The following is a 19836-nucleotide window of genomic DNA, read 5'->3' as shown; positions in this document are numbered from 1 at the left end:
ATGAAACTGTAGATGTTCAATAAGTACAGCTTAGCATTTATCAATTATCTCTCAATAAAGCTGAAAAACTAATAAATACAATTTCTAAAAGTGAAAGACATGGCACAAGTTAAAATGAGTACAGGAGTTTGACAGGTGACAGAAAAGAAAAAGCTACTCAACCAAGGAAAAGACTGGAGAACTCAAACACCGAGATACCACGGAGGGAGACCGTGGAGAGGGTTAGGACAGAGTGCGAAAGCTGCATCGACCCAGCTCACATGTCAGAATGAGAAGAGAATGAGGAGCAGAGAAAGTTGCTCTTCTGTAGAATGAAAAAGGATATCCAGCCGGGCGTGGTGGTGCACGCCTTTAATCCCAGCACTCGGGAGGCAGAGGTAGGAGGATCGCCATGAGTCCAAGGCCACCCTAAGAATACATAGTGAATTCCAGGTCAGCCTGGACCACAGTGAGACCCTACCTTGAAAAACCAAAAAAAAAAAAAAGAAAAAAGAAAAAAGATATCCTATAAGCATGCACAAGGCTCTAGATTTGATTGTCAGTACTGCCACCAAAAAAAAAAAAAAAAAAAAAAAAAAAAAATCATACAAAGACATTCCCCTATATATTCAAGTATTCCCTTTGATTATAAAATGGAACAAGGGCTGGAGAGATGGCTTAGTGGTTAAGCACTTGTCTGTGAAGCCTAAGGACCCCAGTTTGAGGCTCGATTCCCCAGGACCCACGTTAGCCAGATGCACAAGGGGGTGCATACATCTGGAATTCATCTGCAGTGGCTGGAAGCCCTGGCGTATCCATTCTCTTTCTCTCTCTGCCTCTTTCTCTGTCTGTCACTCTCAAATAAATAAATAAAAATAAACCAAAAAAATGGAACAAATAAGTATTAGAAAATGTTACTTGATAGCAAAATAAATAAGCATTTTATTTCATTAAGCATATACTCAATATTAAACTGTCAATCACAGATTTAAAAACAGAACTGTCCTTTCTCCTCAAGTCATTATAAATATCCTACTACGTGGTAAAAGCCTGTAATTCTAGTACACGGGAGACTGAAGCAGTACGATCATGAGTTCAAGGCCAGCATCAGCTACTTAGTGAGTTTGAGGCTAGCCTGGGTTACATGAGACCCAGTCTCAAAACATAAGCAAAACCATACAAGAATGTGTCGATGAATAAATGTTGAAATTACAGCCTATACGTGCATACCACTATTTTACTACTAAAGATACGTCCAACACAGGGTATAACCCAATTGTCCAACAAAAGGAAATGACTAAAATATGGTACAACCAAATGAGAATAAAGGATGAAAAGAAATGGAAAGAAAAAAAAACAAGAAAAAGAACGGGAAAGGAGAAAAGAAGGGGGAAGGGGAAAACTGTGTGGTCTTGCTGTTTGCAGAATACCTTAACATTGTAGATGAAGACCTTAACAATGACAAGAGGGTAGAGGAGGCAACATGTGCTTTACTTTCCAAAACCATTCTTTAGCCAGTCAATAAGCTTCCATTCTTTACTTCTGTTCTGTAGTTAACACACAGGCACAATGCTAAGAGCCAAGGTCAAGAGACATTGCGAACTGAAAATTCGCAAGTAGGCGTATAAACTAACAGACTGGTGCTGGAAGATAATATAGTGAAAGAAGATATGTTTAGAAAGCTCTAAAATGTATAACTTTAAAAAATTTTTTTTAAGTAGGGTTTCACTCTAGTCCAGGCTGACCTGGAATTCAAGATGAGGTCTCAGGTGGCCTTGAGCTCACAGTGATCCTACCTCTGCCTCCCAAGTGCTGGGATTTAAGGCACGTGCCACCTCACCCAGCTAAAAGTAATTTTTTAAATAAGCAATAATTCACATCAAGAGAGCCACTTCGTAGACTGGAAGAAGAGAGGAAACAGGAGGGAAAGACACAGAAAGATCTCACAACAACGTTCACTTCATTCTCCTTTACTCTGTATACAGTTAACACACTTTGGCATATCCAGATGTACTTCATAAGAAAGTGCTTTATTTCCTGCTCTTTCCATCCGAACCCTTACACATCCTAATGATATGATGTTTTTAAACTGCACAGCCCCTAGTTAGCCAATATACTGGAAAGAGAGAGAGCTGGAGCCCAGAAATTAGCTAGTACCTGGGGTTTGGATTGTCACAGTTTTCAGTCCGGAACAGTGGGAAGTTAGGTTGGTGTCTCTTTAAAATCATATGCCATTACTAGAATGTCTTCTGAAGAAATATGAGTATGTCAAAGGCCTAAACATGTAAGATTCTCTTTAGTTTAACGCAGAATAGTAATGATTAGAAAACCCCACCTGTAAAATGAGGAATGACTAAAAAACAAAACAACAACAAAGAGTATCACCACACAAAGGGCATCCAAGGTCATTTTAACAGTCTCAGGCTCTACCGACTGAGCTAGCTGGGCAGCTCATGGGCATTTTAAAAATCAGCGTATGGAGAATGTTTATCAACACAGGAAGATAATATTTTAAATGAGAAAAAAAGACATAGTTGGAACACATATCACCTAAACTCTTTTTCATAATATATACATTACATAAACACATACATGTATACGTTCATAAAACTATACTACAAGATATAAACAATTTAGGTAACAGAAAATCTTACTACATATCTAGGCTTTCTAATTAACATATATTTTTAAGTCCTTTAAGGAGAAAAAAAAAAAAGCTGGGCTTTTCATTTAAAGGCATTGAGCTCCATAGCTAAGTTAAGCTTTTAAAGCCCAAATGACTTCCTGACATTAAATTAGAAATTCTGAAAAGTACAACAGCTTGTCTCAAGCAACAAAGCTATGATTCCTTAAGTTATTTTTTCCCCCCTTCTATAAATTGATACCCCATGGGACAGAGGAGGAAGAGTGAGCTTCAACATGTGTTCCTGAGATGCCCACCAGCAGGCCGTTTTCTCCAATATGGTCATCAGCTACGCCTCACTGACCGTACTTGGTTTACATCTACCTTCCAAACCACTTACTCAGAGCCCTGCTTTCTCAGCCTCCGTTCTCTTTTCCGCAGTCCTTACCACACGCCACACTTTCTCACGTCACTGTGCTGTCTACTTCTTTCACAGTCCTAAGGAAAGCTTGGTCATTAGGAAGTCAAATTACTCCTCCTCTTGTCTATATTTGCCTACTCAAATCGATTTGCATATTGCAGCTTTCAAAGCTGAAGTGAGAGCACACACTGTTCGCTACTTTGTGACCCCAGATTTTAAGAGGCCTCCTGTAGCTGCGCTGCCCCGAAGTACACACAATGCTCGCGTGGGCAACATGAGCCCAAGACGTGGCAATTAGAAGTTGAAATATCATACAACAAGCATTAAATATTACTGTTAATTCTTCCATAGCTCATCAAATATAAAACTCTAACCATATCATCATTATGTTATTCAAAAATCACTTATATTTGAGAAAATAGAGGTCCAAAACTCCAAATGCGCCAAAAAAATAAAAATCTATTTTTAGTTTGTGGTGAGTGTGTATGATGGGCTGGAGAAATGGCTTGCCTGCAATGCCTAATGACCCCGGTTGGATTCCTCAGTACCCACATAGAGCCAGATGCACAAAACGGTACATGCATCTGGAGTTGATTTGCAGTGGCTAGAGTTCCTGGTGCACCCATTCTCTCTCTCATCCTCTCTCTCATCCTCCTTCCCTCCCTTATCTTGCAAGCAAACAAAGAAACAAACAAGTCTTTAAAAGAAGGAGGAGGAGGAGGAGGAAGAAATAAATCAGCCAAACAGCCTATAATAAACAGGGTCGTCCATGTCCAGGTTCCGGTTAGCATCCCAAAAGTCCCGGTTGTTGAAGTGTTGGCACTTCCCAGAGCAGGGAATGCACCCGCAGAGAAGGGACAGTAAAAAGCGGTGAGGAGGACTTGTCAACCGGGTTCTTTCCCAAATCACGCTCCCATGGCACATGCAGTCTCCCCCTTTGGTTAGCTGGGTTTGTTTTCCTGATTTAGGATTACACCGTCAGTCCATGGAATACCCGTCCCTCCTCTCTGCCCTACCTAAACGAGTGCTAGGATTCTTCCCACAGGAGGTTTTAACTATCAGTTGGTGTGTTAATCCTTTCACTACCCTGTTCATCAAAGTAAATCCTGCCTTCATAGCTACTAGATTTCTCATTCAACAGGAGCTGGCTCTGGCCATCTCCCCCTGGTATCAGCCATTACAAGTACCCTTTCTCCAAGGACTAAACCCTATAGGACTGTAAAGCACTGAAGTTTGGGGAGGGAAAACTCCGCTGCGTGAGGTCCCGAGGGACTGGAAGAACACAGCAGAGAACACTGTCAGAGCTACTTCGGACGCAGGGGCAGGTCTAGGGAAGGGGAATGCTAATCTGGATACCTGTACGGCACGGGGATTTAAGAGGGTATTTTTCATTTGTAGTAGTTACTGTGGCCTTCGGTTCTGAAGGGCAGCAATACACAGGCTTATGCTGGCAGAAGGTGGTTAAGTTCCTCACAGTGTATGGTTGCTGGCCTGGTATCACCTCTCCTTATGAGCTTGCAGTTAACTAGAGTCCTCATGCCAAGTACAACCTGGGAAACCCCATGCAAGTGAATGACCCCTAGCGTGCTCCTGCGAACTTCCACGACCCTGGCCTGCTTTAACCATTCCTGGAACATTCTTAGGAACAGCAAGAGGAGTCAACAAGGCCGAAATTTGGAAAAGAGAAAGAATCGTCAATAGGAATGTCCTCTCCTAGGAAACACGCATTTCTATTATTCTTACCAGTAAACAACATCCAGTGGCGCAAAGTAGTTTTTCATTATCAGATCGGCAAAGTAAGCTTCGGTTTCCCGGCAGGCAGTTCCATTTCCAATCACCACGGTGCTGCAACTGCGAGGGAGAGAGGGAATGAGAAGCTGGGTGAGTTCAAGGCATGCTCTGAAGCAAAGCGGAGAAGTGCACGGATGCACAAGCACCGTCACACAGCGTTCTATCGCTCTCCTGCGCCCACGCAGCGAGGGAAATGGACTTCGGTAAACTAACGTTCCGCGCCGGGGCTTGATTTGGGATATGGGAGAAGTGGTGCGGTTTCATCTTAACAACAGTCAGGAAGCTTTGCTCCCACCTCCAGCAATCAAAATAAGAAACAAGGAAGTGAATGCAGGAGCAGGGCAGGGCGTAATTAAGCCTTGTGACTAAGTCATAGGAAGACGCGTGGTAGATTTCTGGTCTCTCGTCACTACCGTATCTTCTTTGGGGAAAGGAGGGACGGAACATGGCCGTTTCCCCATCGCCTCTTCCAGAGGAAGAAAGGGGCCAGGGAAGGGCACAGGACCTGGCTGCAGGCCCCACGTGCAGTCCCCCAGCACTGGCCCTGGCAATGGTTAACATGGGTCCTTCGCTCTCACCAAGGGGTTTCCTGTAACCCTTCTCTCAAACCTTTGGCTGCACAGGGATCTTGGACTGGCTGAGCCATCCAAGGACTCAAAAGAATGCTTATTTTCAGGGCTGGAGAGACGGCTTAGCGGTTAAGACCTTTGCCTGCAAAGCCAAAGGACCAAGCTTCAATTCCCCAGGACCCACGTAAGCCAGATGCATAAGGTAGCGCATGCGTCTGGAGTTCATTTGCAGTAGCTGGGGGCCCTGGTGCACCCATTCTCTCTCTCTTTCTTTCTCTGTCAAATATATAAATATTTTTTTTTTAAAAAAGAATGCTTATTTTCATACTTGAAATCCAGCAAAAGTCTCTTTATTTTCTCTGCCTCTCGGAAACCTTGTCCACAGTGCAAGTAAACCACATCTGTATGAAGTATCTGGCCTTAAAAAAGAAATGAAGAAAAAAAAAACATTTTGTAAGAAATTACAAGCAACAACTCACCAATGTTTATACTAAGCAAGTTACAAGAGGTCTCAGATCAGCTTGTGTTTTACAGTGTGGCCTGACTCATTCATATTCACTAGATCAGACTCATCCAAAGGACTCAAAATGTCACTTGCTTGCAGAGTACAAGGATTCTATGTTTCTATGCAAAATCATTAATTAGATATTATGCCATGGTACCAAAAAGGAGAATGATTTTCAATAGCACCTAGCATTAACAGTAGTAGATAAAACTCACACTGATTATTCACTATAGATCAGAAATTATTATACTATTCGTTTTGTTCTTTACAGTTATTGATATATAAATTTACTTTGTCTATTTCTTTTAGCTGCATACTTGAAAACTGTGAGCTTTCCCATATTAGATAACACAGACAATATTTAATTTTGAAATATAAATATTATCTTAATTGAAATTATTTTTTAAAACTTCAGGGCAATCACTTAGTGAATGGAAACAAATGAGTTCAATAAACAGTTTAGGGAGTTATCCCCCCCCCAAAAAAAAATCCCACAGAATAACTCCACAGCAAGTAGAAATAAGGGCTGGGGAAATGGCTTAGAGGTTAAGGAGTTTGCCTGCGAAGCCTAAGGACCCTGGTTCAATTCCCCAGGACCCACATAAGCCAGATGCACAAGGGGCACATGTGTCTAGAGTTCATTTGCAGTGGATGGAGGCCCTGGTGCACCTATTCTCCCTTTCTCTGCCTCTTCCTTTCTCTTTGTCTCTCTCAAATAAATAAATAAATATTTTTTTAAAAAAAGAAAGTAGGGATAAGAAATGACAAATTTGGACTGGAAACGTGGCTCAGCAGTTAAAGGCACTTGCTTGCATTGCCTGACAGCTTGGGTTCAGTACCCCAGTGCCTACAGAAAGCCAGATGCACAAAGTGATGCATGTGTCTGGAGTTAGTTACAGGAGGCCCCTTGGGGGACCTGTACTTACTCACTATCTCGCTAATAAATAAATTATTTTTTTTAATGATAAATTAAAAACAGTAAGCAAGCAAGGTCATGCCTATAATCCCAGTACTCAGGAGGATGAAGTAGTAAGATTGCTGTTGTTTGAGGCCAGTCTGGGACACAGTGCAACGCTGTCTCAAAACAACCAACCAAACAAAAAAGTACATATACTAAATGATGAAATAAATAAAGTCCCAGAAAAATCATGAACAACACACACTCATGCGTGTTTAAACTTTTAGAAACAACACGCAATATAAAACTGAAAAATGACCTACGAACACATCCAGAAGGAAGCTGCACAGCCAAGTAAGCGTTATCTAAACAAGCGAGTGAAATTTGACTTTTTTGTAAACCTCGCTGGGCTTAGTGGCACACAGCTACAACGCTGGCCCTCAGGAAGATGAGGTAAGAACCCAACGGGGGCTACAGAGTGTGTTTAAGACTTTACAGGGCTACACAGCAAGTCTGTCTCAAAAATAACAGAAAAACAGAACAACAGAAAAAGGAAAAAGTCAAAATAATTCATTATAGTAACACAGTAAAAAAGAAAAAAAAAACAGCTATGTGATATCTCGAGGCAAAGGAAAAGAAAACACAGTAAAATCTACTTCTCATCTGTTGAGAAAATGAAAGGCAAAAATACACAAGGGTACAAAATAAAATTGTTAAAAATGTGTTACATCTGTAGTGAAGATAACAAACATCCCTACAAAACCACAAAGTTGAGCAGGTGACAGTAATGTGAACACCCTCGAGGTTTCTGGTGGAGGGGAGAGAAGCAGTGGAGTAGGGAAGGGTCCGAGAAGAGTCCCCAAAATGCCATCAAGCATCCTCTGGGAAACCCCAATACTCAGTTTGGGAACGGGACCTAAAACAGGTAAAAAATCGGTACAAGGGGTTGCCCAGTAAGATCTGAAAGGATTAGAAAACTGATCTTGGGGATCTTCTGAAGCAAGGGAGAGACCAAAGTCCTACAGGGCGGAAAAATGCCTGGACCCACGTCCAAATGGGACAAGGCAAGGGCCGCACAAGCAATGAGCAACGAAGGGCCAAAGAGAAGAAAAAACCAGGGAAACAGATTCCTATCACCATGCTGCCATTTCTCCATCCACAGATTTGTAGTGGATTTTTCTAACAACTTGGGAAAAATACAAGCAAAACATCCAGCTAGAAAACATGTCTTGATTCAGTCTTTCATTCTAAAAGTTCAGGAAAAATAATTCTAGGTAAAACTATGTAATGGAAAATGACATTACCATGGGATTTTTTTTTTATAATCATGGATGTCAGAACAAATCAGTGGGGTTAGGAGTTGGCTCAGCGAATAAAGCACTTGCTGTGGGAGCGTGAAGACTGAAGTTTGGGCCACCAGCACCCACCTCCATCCCAGCAGAAAGTAACCCTGGAATTTGGCAGCAGCGACTGGGGACCCCTGGGAGACGGTGGCTAGCAAGCCTGAAAGAGCCGAGCCGCCCTGGAGTTCAAGGGGAAACCCTGCCTCAGGGAGGGCAGAGCAGAGTGACGCAGACACTCGACGGAGACCTGTCCTCCACAAGCACACGCTTATGGGACACACCGACATCACAGACACAAGCAATGCAGCCACTCGATGATTCACAGTCATAGAAAATAGAGCAGAAAAAATAGAAAACAGAAGAGAACTACGGGCACGATACTAACGTACATGAAGTTCCAAAAAGAGATACTACAAGCTCTAAAAAACCTAAACGGCAGCCTCAAAACTCCTCACGTCCTCTCTCTGAAGAACAACATGCGGACCCTTCACAAAAACCACACAGAGAAATTCTTAGCTGCCAGAGGCACAAAGATATTACTGTCAAAAGGAAAATTTAATTCTTAAAAAATGGTATAGCGGAGCTGGAGAGGTGGCCTAGCAGTTAAGGTGTTTGCCTGCAAAGCCAAAGGATCCTGGTTCAACTCTAGGACCCATGTAAGCCAGATGCACAAGGGAACGCATGCATCTGGAGTTCATTTGCAGTGGCTGGAGGTCCTGGCGTCCCCATCTCTCTCTCTCTTTCTCGTAAATAAATAAATAAAATACATTTTTTTAAAAATGTTACAGCCAAAAAAAATTGGAATGATGGGCTGGAGAGATGGCTTAGTGGTCAAGGCACTTGCCTGCAAAGCTAAAGGACCCAGGTTTGATTCCCCAAGACCCATGGAAGCCAGATGCACAAGGTGGCACATGCATCTGGAATTCATTTGCAGTGGCTGGAGGCCCTGACACACCCATTCTCTCTCATTCTATCTGCCTCTTTCTCTTTCTCACTCTCTCTTTCTCAAATAAATAATGCATATATGTGTGTGTATATATTATATATATGTATGTATGTATGTGTGTGTCTATATACATGCATACATACATACAAACATTGTGTTGGTTTTTGGTTTTTCAAAGTAGGGTCTCCCTCTAGCCCAGGCTGACCTAGAATTCACTATGTAGGCTCAAGGTGGCCTTGAACTCACAGTGATCTTCCTACCTCTGCCTCCTGAGAGCTGAGATCAAAGGTGTGCGCCACCATGCCTGGCTTCAACAAAAATATTCTTCAGGGCTAGGAAAATGACTCAGTGAATAAAGCACTTGCCATACAAGCATGAGGTCCTACCTTCAGATCCCAGAATCAGTAAAAAATTCCAGTTGAGGTGGCATGTGCCTGGCATCCCAGCACAGGGAGACAAAAACAGGAGGGTCCCTAAGCCTTATTGCTAGCTAGTCTAGCTTAATCAGTAAATTCTAGGTAGGTTCAGTACGAGATCCAATCTCAAAAATAAATAAATAAAACAGGCAGAGAGTACCAGAGGACACCCTATGTTAACCTACTCACACTATGTCCACACACACATACATACGAACACACATACAAACACACATGACAAAAACATTCTTGAAAAATGAAAGTACAGGTGATGGTTTCAAACAAAAATTGAGGCAATTTTTATCAAATCACCCATATTAAAAGCAATAGCGTAGAGTTTTTCAGGCAAAAAGCAAACTTCTAACACATGAATGCAAACACAGGGGAGGAATGGAAAGTAACGGAAGGACAAACGCACGCATGGATAGTAAAATACTGAGGGAGCAAAGCCATGAGAGCAGCTGTCAGTTCTGAGCAGATGGCTCAGTGGTTACAAATGCTTGCTGTACAAGCCTGGTGACTGGAGCTCGAATCCCCAAGGATGCAGGTGATCCCCACATGCCTACAGAACCGGGAGGCAGGGTCAAGGGAGTCTCAAAGCTCCAGGTGATCCCAACGTCCCTTCAGAATCAGGGACCTCAAAGCTCCAGGTGATCCCCATGTGCCTACAGAAATGGGAGGCAGGGTTAGGGAAGCCTCAAAGCTCCAGGTGATCCCCATGTGCCTACAGAAATGGGAGGCAGTCAGGAGACCTCAAAACTCAAAGTGATCCCAACGTGCCTACAGAAACGAGAGGCAGAGTCAGGGGACCTCAAAACTCAAGGTGATCCCAACGTGCCTACAGAAATGGGAGGCAGAGTCAGGGGACCTCAAAGCTCCAGGTGATCCCAACGTGCCTACAGAAACGGGAGGCAAAGTCAGGGAACCTCAAAACTCAAGGTGATCCCAACGTGCCTACAGAAACGAGAGGCAGAGTCAGGGGACCTCAAAGCTCCAGGTGATCCCAACGTGCCTACAGAAATGGGAGACAGAGTCAGGGGACCTCAAAGCTCCAGGTGATCCCAACGTGCCTACAGAAACGAGAGGCAGAGTCAGGGGACCTCAAAGCTCCAGGTGATCCCAACGTGCCTACAGAAACGAGAGGCAGAGTCAGGGGACCTCAAAGTTCCAGGTGATCCCAACGTGCCTACAGAAACGAGAGGCAGAGTCAGGGGACCTCAAAACTCCAGGTGATCCCAACGTGCCTACAGAAACGAGAGGCAGAGCCAGGGGACCTCAAAACTCCAGGTGATCCCAACGTGCCTACAGAAACGAGAGGCAGAGCCAGGGGACCTCAAAACTCCAGGTGATCCCAACGTGCCTACAGAAATGGGAGGCAAAGTCAGGGAACCTCAAAGCTCCAGGTGATCCCAACGTGCCTACAGAAATGGGAGGCAAAGTCAGGGGACCTCAAAGCTCCAGGTGATCCCAACGTGCCTACAGAAATGGGAGGCAGAGTCAGGGGACCTCAAAGCTCCAGGTGATCCCAACGTGCCTACAGAAACGAGAGGCAGAGTCAGGGGACCTCAAAGCTCCAGGTGATCCCAACGTGCCTACAGAAACGAGAGGCAGAGCCAGGGGACCTCAAAACTCCAGGTGATCCCAACGTGCCTACAGAAACGAGAGGCAGAGCCAGGGGACCTCAAAACTCCAGGTGATCCCAACGTGCCTACAGAAACGAGAGGCAGAGTCAGGGGACCTCAAAACTCCAGGTGATCCCAACGTGCCTACAGAAACGAGAGGCAGAGCCAGGGGACCTCAAAACTCCAGGTGATCCCAACGTGCCTACAGAAATGGGAGGCAAAGTCAGGGAACCTCAAAACTCAAGGTGATCCCAACGTGCCTACAGAAATGGGAGGCAGAGTCAGGGGAACCTCAAAACTCAAGGTGATCCCAACGTGCCTACAGAAATGGGAGGCAAGAGTCATGGGAACCTCAAAACTCAAGGTGATCCCAACGTGCCTACAGAAATGGGAGGCAGAGTCAGGGGAACCTCAAAACTCCAGGTGATCCCAACGTGCCTACAGAAACGAGAGGCAGAGTCAGGGGACCTCAAAACTCCAGGTGATCCCAACGTGCCTACAGAAATGGGAGGCAAAGTCAGGGAACCTCAAAACTCAAGGTGATCCCAATGTGCCTACAGAAATGGGAGGCAGAGTCAGGGGAACCTCAAAACTCAAGGTGATCCCAACGTGCCTACAGAAATGGGAGGCAGAGTCATGGGAACCTCAAAACTCCAGGTGATCCCAACGTGCCTACAGAAATGGGAGGCAGAGTCAGGGGAACCTCAAAACTCCAGGTGATCCCAACGTGCCTACAGAAACGAGAGGCAGAGCCAGGGGACCTCAAAACTCCAGGTGATCCCAACGTGCCTACAGAAATGGGAGGCAAAGTCAGGGAACCTCAAAACTCCAGATAATTCCAACATGCCTAAAGAAACGAGAGGCAGAGTCAGGGGACCTCAAAACTCCAGAACCAGCAAGCCTGGCGCTCATGACATGAACACTTGTGAAAGAAACGTTTTCTGAAAGCAAGATGGGAGGTGAGGGCTGACCGGGGTTGACTTCTGTGCTCCACAGTGCATGAGACATGAAGGTATGAGGATCAGGAGTTCAAAGTCATCTCCAGTACGCACAGAGCTCATGATCAGCCTGAGCCACAAGATCTTGTCAAAAAGAAAAAGTTCAAATCTGAGCCTAGTCACCAACTGTTCTCCGCTGAGACTAGATGGTCGTGCTGTGAGAATTTTGATTTAACAGGTATGAGAACTTTGTGAAATCTGTGAGGATCATGCCCAACCACAGAACTACCTGAGAAGAGGAAAAGCACTTACTAGTAGGAGAAATGATAGCTAATTTGCAGCCGTGCTTGTACCCAGGATCCACGCCCATCAGTGTCCGTCCTGGAACAGGGCTCGTCAGGAGGAGCTGGCGAAGGTTCTTTCCAAACATCATCACCGACTCCTTCTCAGCGTCGGATGTCAGCTTGGCTCTTTAGAAGCAGAGGAAAAGAAAACAAGAGGTATGTAGCTTTTCATCACCCAAATCTTCTTTCCACAACAACAAAAAAAGTAGAGTTATTTTGTACTGTTATTCCATGTGGGATTATTTACTGTAACAAAGAAAAGCTGTGAAACCGTACATGCACGTGAGAAAGACAAAGCAAATGAAGACTTGCAAGTCAAATGAAAGTTCACCAAAGACCTGAAGATACACAGACAACACAGACTCGTAGGCCTCCAATATTACGTAGTTTTATACTTTTGCCTATAAATGCAAATATACTCTACATCCATGTCATTCTCAGTGCAGTGACAACATCATGGGCGTTTCCAGCCAGGTCATCTCTGCACCTCACACAAATGACTCCCATTTCAGGTGGAAGTTACTGCAGTTATTCTGTTAAGTCTTTTCTAGGATACAAATAGATGGGGTTCTAGGGGTGGGCTCCAAAGCATTTGGAATTTGAAGCTCTTAACATATTATCTCCTGAAAAATCCAAGACTCAGTAAATAGCACGTGCTCTCTCTTGGGTTAAGTGAAAATTATGTCACGTTGGCCACAGAAAAGTCCACAGCAATTCAAAGTGCATTTCTGTGTCTGTTTGGAGTAGATATCTACATCTATGAAGATGCACAATTAACCCGTGTTTGCTCCTCAGGCTGTCATTGTCTCTGCCTACAGCCCAACATAAGACGCAGCACATGTGTTTCTATATCTACTTTTAATTTCATTTATTGAGAGGTCATTTGATGGCCGTTGTTACAGGATACCAGGTGAGGTATAAAAGATAGAGCTTAGGACTTCTGCTGATGGAAGAAACAGAAAAATGGGCAACTCTAACAATGATAAGTATTATGCTACCAGGAAGCTAGACCAGGGAAAGCTGAACTGGAAAACTCTAGAAGAAAGCCAGGCATGGTGGTGCACGCCTTTAATCCCAGCACTCCGGAGGCAGAGGTAGAAGGATCACCGTGCGTTCGAGGCCACACAGAGACTACACAGAGAATTCCAGGTCAGCCTGAGCTAAAGTAAGACCCTACCTCGAAAAACCAAAAGGAAAAGAAGAAAACTCTAGAAGAGATGTCTTCTTGGGCAAATCAAGAAGGTAACATAACAGAGTTAAGGAAGCACAGATGAAAACAGTGAAAGGAAGACCTGAAGAAGACAGCTCAACACAACCAACGCAGGCGATAGCCTCACAGGTCGTCAGAGGAAAAGAAACTAATGTCACATGCTGAAATAAAAAGAAACAGCAAAGACGTATCATGCTGCAGCAGCAAGCTAAAGCATACTAAACCAAGTCATCTGGAGAGCCTCGACTTGACCTTGGAGACCACGATGAGCAACAGGAGGACTTTTTTTTATTTTGTTTATCTGTATTTTTATTTATTTACTTGAAAGTGACAGAGAAAGAGGCTAATAGAGAGAAAGAGAGACAGAGAGAGAATGGGCGCTCCAGGGCCTCCAGCCACTGCAAAGGAACTTCAGACGCATGTGCCGCCTTATGCATCTGGCTAATGTGGGTCCTGGAGAAACGAGCCTCAAACCGGGGTCCTTAGGTTTCACAGGCAAGCGCTTAACCGCTAAGCCATCTCTCCAGCCCGAGGATTTTTTTAAAAAATATATTTTATTTATTTATTTGAGAGAAAGAGAGAGAGAGAGAGAGAGCCAGAGAGAAAGGGAGAAAAATGAGCGCACCAGGGCCTCCAGCCACTACAAATGAACTCCAGATGTATGTACCACCTTGTGCACCTGGCTTACGTGGGTCCTGGAGAATTGAGCCAGGATCCTTTGGCTTTGCAGACAGAGGCCTTAACCTCTAAGCCATCTCTCTAGCCCAACAGGAGGACTTTAAGTAGATGAGGGTGAGATGATGAGGTGGGATTTTTTCTCTTTCTTGAGGCCAGCCCAACAGACTAACCCTTTTTTTATGTAAGAGAGTAAGAGTAAGAACACAGGAAAGAATTGGTGAGCAAGGGCCTCCAGCCACTGCAACGCATTCCAGACACACGGGCCCCTTTGTGCGCATGTGCAACCTGTACATGCGCTACTTTGTGCGTCTGGCTTCCATGGGACCTGGAGAGTTGAACATGAGTCCTTAGTCTTCACAGGCAAGCACCTTAACCACTAAGCCATCTCTCCAGCACTGAGGTGGGACTTTTAAATAGCAAGGTGAGATCTGCACTGGAAATGCCAAGGCAGACAGAGGGATCATCTTTGGCTGCAGTGTATCAATCCAGACAAGAAATGAGGGCATCCTTAGCTCACACAGGAGCGATCAAGACAAAGGGGAGGAATAATTCAAGATTTACTAAACATGGTTAAGACACCTGATAAGAGACAAGGTAAGTCTGATGACAGAATATGTGAAAAAGGACATGTGGGTGAATTTTCATGACAGTCATGGAAGTAGCTAGTCAAAGGATATAGTGAACTGAGTTGGATGACTGGTGGGTAATACAGTCTTTATGACCCTCTTTGTGTATCTGTGTGTGTGATGGGTGTGTGTGTGCACGTGCACATATGCCAATGGAATACAAGTGGAGGTCAGAGGACACAAAAAAATAAAGCTGAATTGAAATTTAAAACAAGGTAATTTTTTTTCTTCATTAAAATCAGAATCCCTAATTAGTACTATAGAAACCTGCTTCTTCATTAGCTAATTAAAAAGACAACGAGGGCTGGAGTGATGGCTTAGCGGTGAAGGCAGTTCCCTGCAAAGCCAAGGGATCCAGGTTCGAGTCCCCAGGACCCATGTTAGCCAGATGCACAAGGGGGCGCATGTGTCTGGGTTCGTCTGCAGTGGATGGTGGCCCTGGCGCACCCATTCTCTCTCTCTGTCTCTTCCTTCCTCTTTCTCTGTCAAATAAATAAATAAATGAGAAAGAAACAAAAGAAAGAGAAGTATATTTTGGCAGAAGTATTCTGCTGGGGTGCAGAAATCTACACCCTAAAATCATGGGTTGTTGCTGTTGGCAGGGCCAAAATTGGATCATCTCCCTCCCACACCCAGAGTGAGCTTATAGTCACAGAGGCCCATAAGGACCCCAAAGTAATGCAGCCCACTGTCAAAGTCCTAGGTTACCCACCAGAAGTAGGTAGCAAGACCCTGCTGCTGAAGACATGGCAGGCTGCACTCTCAGGACATGGAAAGACCAAGCTGGGGTCTGGAGAGACGGCTTAGTGGATAAGGCACTTGCCTGTGAAGCTGAAGGATCCAAGCTCGATTCCCCAGCACCCATGTAGGCCAGATGCACAAGGCAGTGCTCACATCTGGAGTTTGTTTACACTGGCTGGAGGTCCTGGTATGCCCATTCTCTCTCTCTCTCAAATAAATTAAAAAATAAAAAATAAATATTTAAAAAAAAGAAAGAAAGAAAGAAAACAAGGCGGAAGTGAGATGGAAGCCGTCTCCTCACTGGCTGGCTCTCATGGTGCTGGATGGTCTGTGCGAGCTGCTGGGGATAAAAGTCACCGACAGGGCGAACAAGTGATGGATCCTGCAGGCTACGAAACCAGCCAGCCAGGGAAGACGTGCCCCCGCTGGTGCAAGAGGGGCATAGAAGTTATGCTTTCTAATCGGATATGAGGTCCACTCCGTGGGAGGGAATTCATGCCTAGTACTGGGAACCAAATTAGAAGCCTGTGGCTTGGAAGGTCAACAGACACTGGAGAGAAGCTTCCATTGTCCTTTGGCTTAATGAAGAGGTTATACCCATCGAAACCCTCTAAATGTATGCTTATCCCCTTTGATAAATGTTGCTCTCACTCTTTGTAAGAGAACCTGATTTTTCAGATGAGCAGCAAATACCAAGAAGATACCAGACAATCAAAAAGGCAAGAAGGCTGAAGACGTGGCTTAGTGGTTAAGGCGCTTGCCTGTGAAGGCTAAAGACCCAGGTTTGACTCCCCGGGACCCATGTTAGCCAGATATACAAAGTGGCACATGTGCCTGGAGTGCATGTGCAGTGGCTGGAGGCCTGGTGTGCCCATTCTCTTTCTGTCTCTTCCCATCTCTCTCAAATAAATAAATAAAAATGAAAAAGGCAATTTACAAATAAAGACAAGAAAGCCAAGTGCCCAACAAGGGCTAAGTCATTTCCATCATACCAGGCAGGACCTAAGAAACATTATAGAAGAAGTCGCAGAGGAAATATGAGTGCTGCTCTCACTGCCTGCCAGAGAACCTTCTCCAGGGAGATGGTGGTAGGCGCTGAGGAGACTCAAAAAAGAGCGCAGAGGCTGCTGAGAGTGGAACGCTAAAGGAAACTTCTAATGCAGCCTCCAAGGATCAAGGCCCGTTGCAGAAGCAGGGGTGGTGATGGAAAGAATGTCAGAGCCACAAGTGGAAAGGTGATCTGTGACACACTGCCCTCCCCACAGAACTGACTGGTGTATGCACAACCCACAGTGACTATCAATGCCCCCAACTGAAAAGGCCCCCAGTGGAAGGGGGAAGAGGGGATAGATAAAAGAGGATAACGTGGTGGAAATACGAACAACTTGCAGTACTTTCACAGATTAAGGTTCCCAAAATAATTTTCTTTTAAAGAACACAGTCCTTTGAAGGACACATCATACGACCCAAAAGCAAAAGATATGACTTCACACAGACTTGATACAGAATTCCAAAAGAAACAAGATCGGTCAGGAACATCCAGGCTAAAAAGAATGAGCCAAGACTCCAAGTTCCATGGATCACTAGAAATAGGACACGGGCTTCATCATTTTTTTTTTTTTAATTTAAGTACTGGTTTAATAATTAAGAAAACGTATTTAAAGTAAAACAACAGCAAAAGTAAGGGTGAAGGAGAGCCACAGCAGACAGGAAGGAATGGCTAGTCTCAAAACTTTTACCAAGTCAGAGCCAGGTGTGGTGGCGCACGCCTTTAGTCCCAGCACTCGGGAGGCAGAGGTAGGAGGATCGCCGTGAGTTTGAGCCCACCCTGAGACTCCATAGTGAATTCCAGGTCAGCCTGGGCTAGAGAGAGACCCTACCTCAAAAAAAAAAAAAAAAAAATTATGTACATACACACACACACACACACACACACACACACACACACACATATTATTTTTACCAAGACAAAGGCAGATGAGAATGAGAAAGCCAGTGCTCTCTGGCTCCAGGAGCTGCTTCTTTCCCTCTTCTAGAAGCATCTCTGCATTTCACCTTTCTGCAGTTTCCACCTTCGTTATTTCCACTGGCCACCAATGCAGCAGTGACCTCCTGACATTGACTCACTGCTGTTGGCAACTTCTCACCCAAACAATTCTCACTGGGAGATTAAAAGCATGCACGCTAACTTTCTCTTTCTCCAGCAGTAAATCCATCGGGTCCTTCTCTAGTTTTCTTAAGTTTTCTTTGGCTCTCTTACCTCTAAAAACGCCTCCATGTAACTTCTCAGTAGGTTTCTTGTAAGCCAAATACCCAGTCAGTCAAATCATGTTTGGCCTGGCTGGTGCACTGCAATACCAGCATTGTAGAATGGGAAGGAGCATGTGCATCAAGTACTCAACACTTCAAAAGTATACCAAAATGAAGACGGCTTTAAGATCCACCCGTGCCAATGAATCTACGGAATACAACCTAATCCAAAATGTAAGACTTTGTGATTCCATCTCCGTTCTTTGGCCTGGTCAATCAGTCAACAAAGGTACCACACGCTCATGCTTTAATGGGACCAGAATCATACTCAATGATAATAAACAAGACACAATACAAACCTGAACTCTCTACAGAGGAGGGGAACGATAAGGCGTTTAAAGGAATCATCCAGTGAATTATGCAAGATCTTCATCAACTCTGGCCTTGCAAAGCCACGTGGCCTCCACCTGTAAAAATGAAATGGCCATATTCAAACTGATGTGGCAACAATGAGACCTAAAAAGGGCACCTGACAGAAGGGGGACATAGAATAGGGAAGTGAGTGACAGCTTTTACAAAAGTCAAAGTAGGGCTGGGGAAATGGCTTAGCAGTTAAGGCGTTTACCTGCAAAGCCAAAGGATCCTGGTTTGATTCCCCAGGACCCACGTAAGCCAGATGCAAAGGGAGGTGTGTGCGTCTGGAGTTTGTTTGCAGTGGCTGAAGGCCCTAGTGCACCAATTCTCTCTATATATCTGCCTCTTCCCCTCTCCCTCTCTCTCAAATAAATAAATAAAATATTTTAAAAGTCAAAGTAGCACAGTAACAGAAATGTTGCATTATCTGGAAAGAAGTTGTTATATAACATTTGGAAATTTTCTTTTGCTGAGACAGAGTAGCCCAGACTGTCCTGGAACTCATTATGTAGACCAGGCTGACCTTGAACTTGTCAAGATCCTCCTGCCTCTGCCTCTAGAGTATCAGGATATACAGGCATATGCCACCACTTCCACCAGAGGAAAAAGTTACGTCTTCTGCAAAGAGTCTCCGAAGTACATTAGTGATGATCAAAATCTTTAAGATGTAAGAAAGTCACCCAAAAGAATCATTGCAGCATGCCTATAGACTGAATTGTCCCCTCCTCAAATTCACACCCTGAAGCCCCATTCCTTAGTGTGCAGGCATTGCAAGAGGAGGTCTTGGGGGAGATGATTACGTTTAAATGACAACAAAGCACAGGCGAGCCTGCTCTGCTCTCTCTCCCTACCCACCAGGACAAGAGGAGAAGGCAGTGGGAAAAGCTCTACCCAGGGAACGAGGGGTCATCTTGATCTTGGACTTCCTAGCCTCTACAGCTGTGAGAAAATAACTTCCGTTGTTCAGGCCACTCAAGGGTCTATGGTATTGTGCGACAGGAAATCCAGCCCAGGAGAAACCAGACTCTCTGTCCTTTTCCCGTTTCTTCCTCTCCCTCTGAGCGTCAAAGGAGACTGTGCAGAGGAACTGGTTTAGCCTGGCCCCTGGGTATTTCCTTTTTCTTGGCAGCAAACTTTTATTTAAATCATACATCAGTCAGGCTTAATAAAAGCCATTTAATTGAAAATTACGCTCTCCCTCTATATCGCCTAAGTATCCAAAGTGGACACTGCTCCAAGCCCTGGTTTTGAGCTCCCTATGATGTACTTCTATTTCCATATTTGTGGTGCCATTTGTCAGCATGTTTCCCTGAAGGCAGCGATCTTTGCCAAATTCTTACCCTCTTCATCCCTATCCTCATGCCCTCAGACAAAGGTGACAGTGGGGTTTTAAAAAAGCTTGAAGTGGTTAAACATAAGCATTGAATAACATCAACAAAAACATAAAAAAGATAGCAGATTCTGCTGAAATTCTGCTTCTGAGGTAGGTGTGTGTGTGTGTGTGTGTGTGTGTGTGTGCGCA

The 19836-nt window shown here is 44.5% G+C and overlaps 1 protein-coding gene across 2 annotated transcripts in view; it reads right to left on the bottom strand.

Annotated features, from left to right (window-relative positions):
• Window positions 1-19836, bottom strand: part of Srbd1 (S1 RNA binding domain 1) — a 205007-nt gene that overhangs the window by 140191 nt on the left and 44980 nt on the right. For both annotated transcript variants that reach the window (XM_045137694.1, XM_045137695.1), the window contains exons 11-14: window positions 18260-18367; window positions 12364-12521; window positions 5712-5802; window positions 4767-4874 (exon numbers count right to left, since the gene is read on the bottom strand). In XM_045137694.1, coding sequence (XP_044993629.1) covers window positions 4767-4874; window positions 5712-5802; window positions 12364-12521; window positions 18260-18367 — 465 coding nt within the window. The remainder of the gene's footprint in view (window positions 1-4766; window positions 4875-5711; window positions 5803-12363; window positions 12522-18259; window positions 18368-19836) is intronic.

The sequence above is a fragment of the Jaculus jaculus genome, chromosome 18 (assembly GCF_020740685.1).
Source record: "Jaculus jaculus isolate mJacJac1 chromosome 18, mJacJac1.mat.Y.cur, whole genome shotgun sequence".
Lineage (NCBI taxonomy): Eukaryota > Metazoa > Chordata > Mammalia > Rodentia > Dipodidae > Jaculus > Jaculus jaculus.
The sequence above is the reverse complement of the archived record's forward strand: the minus strand, read 5'-3'. Positions and strand labels throughout refer to the sequence as shown.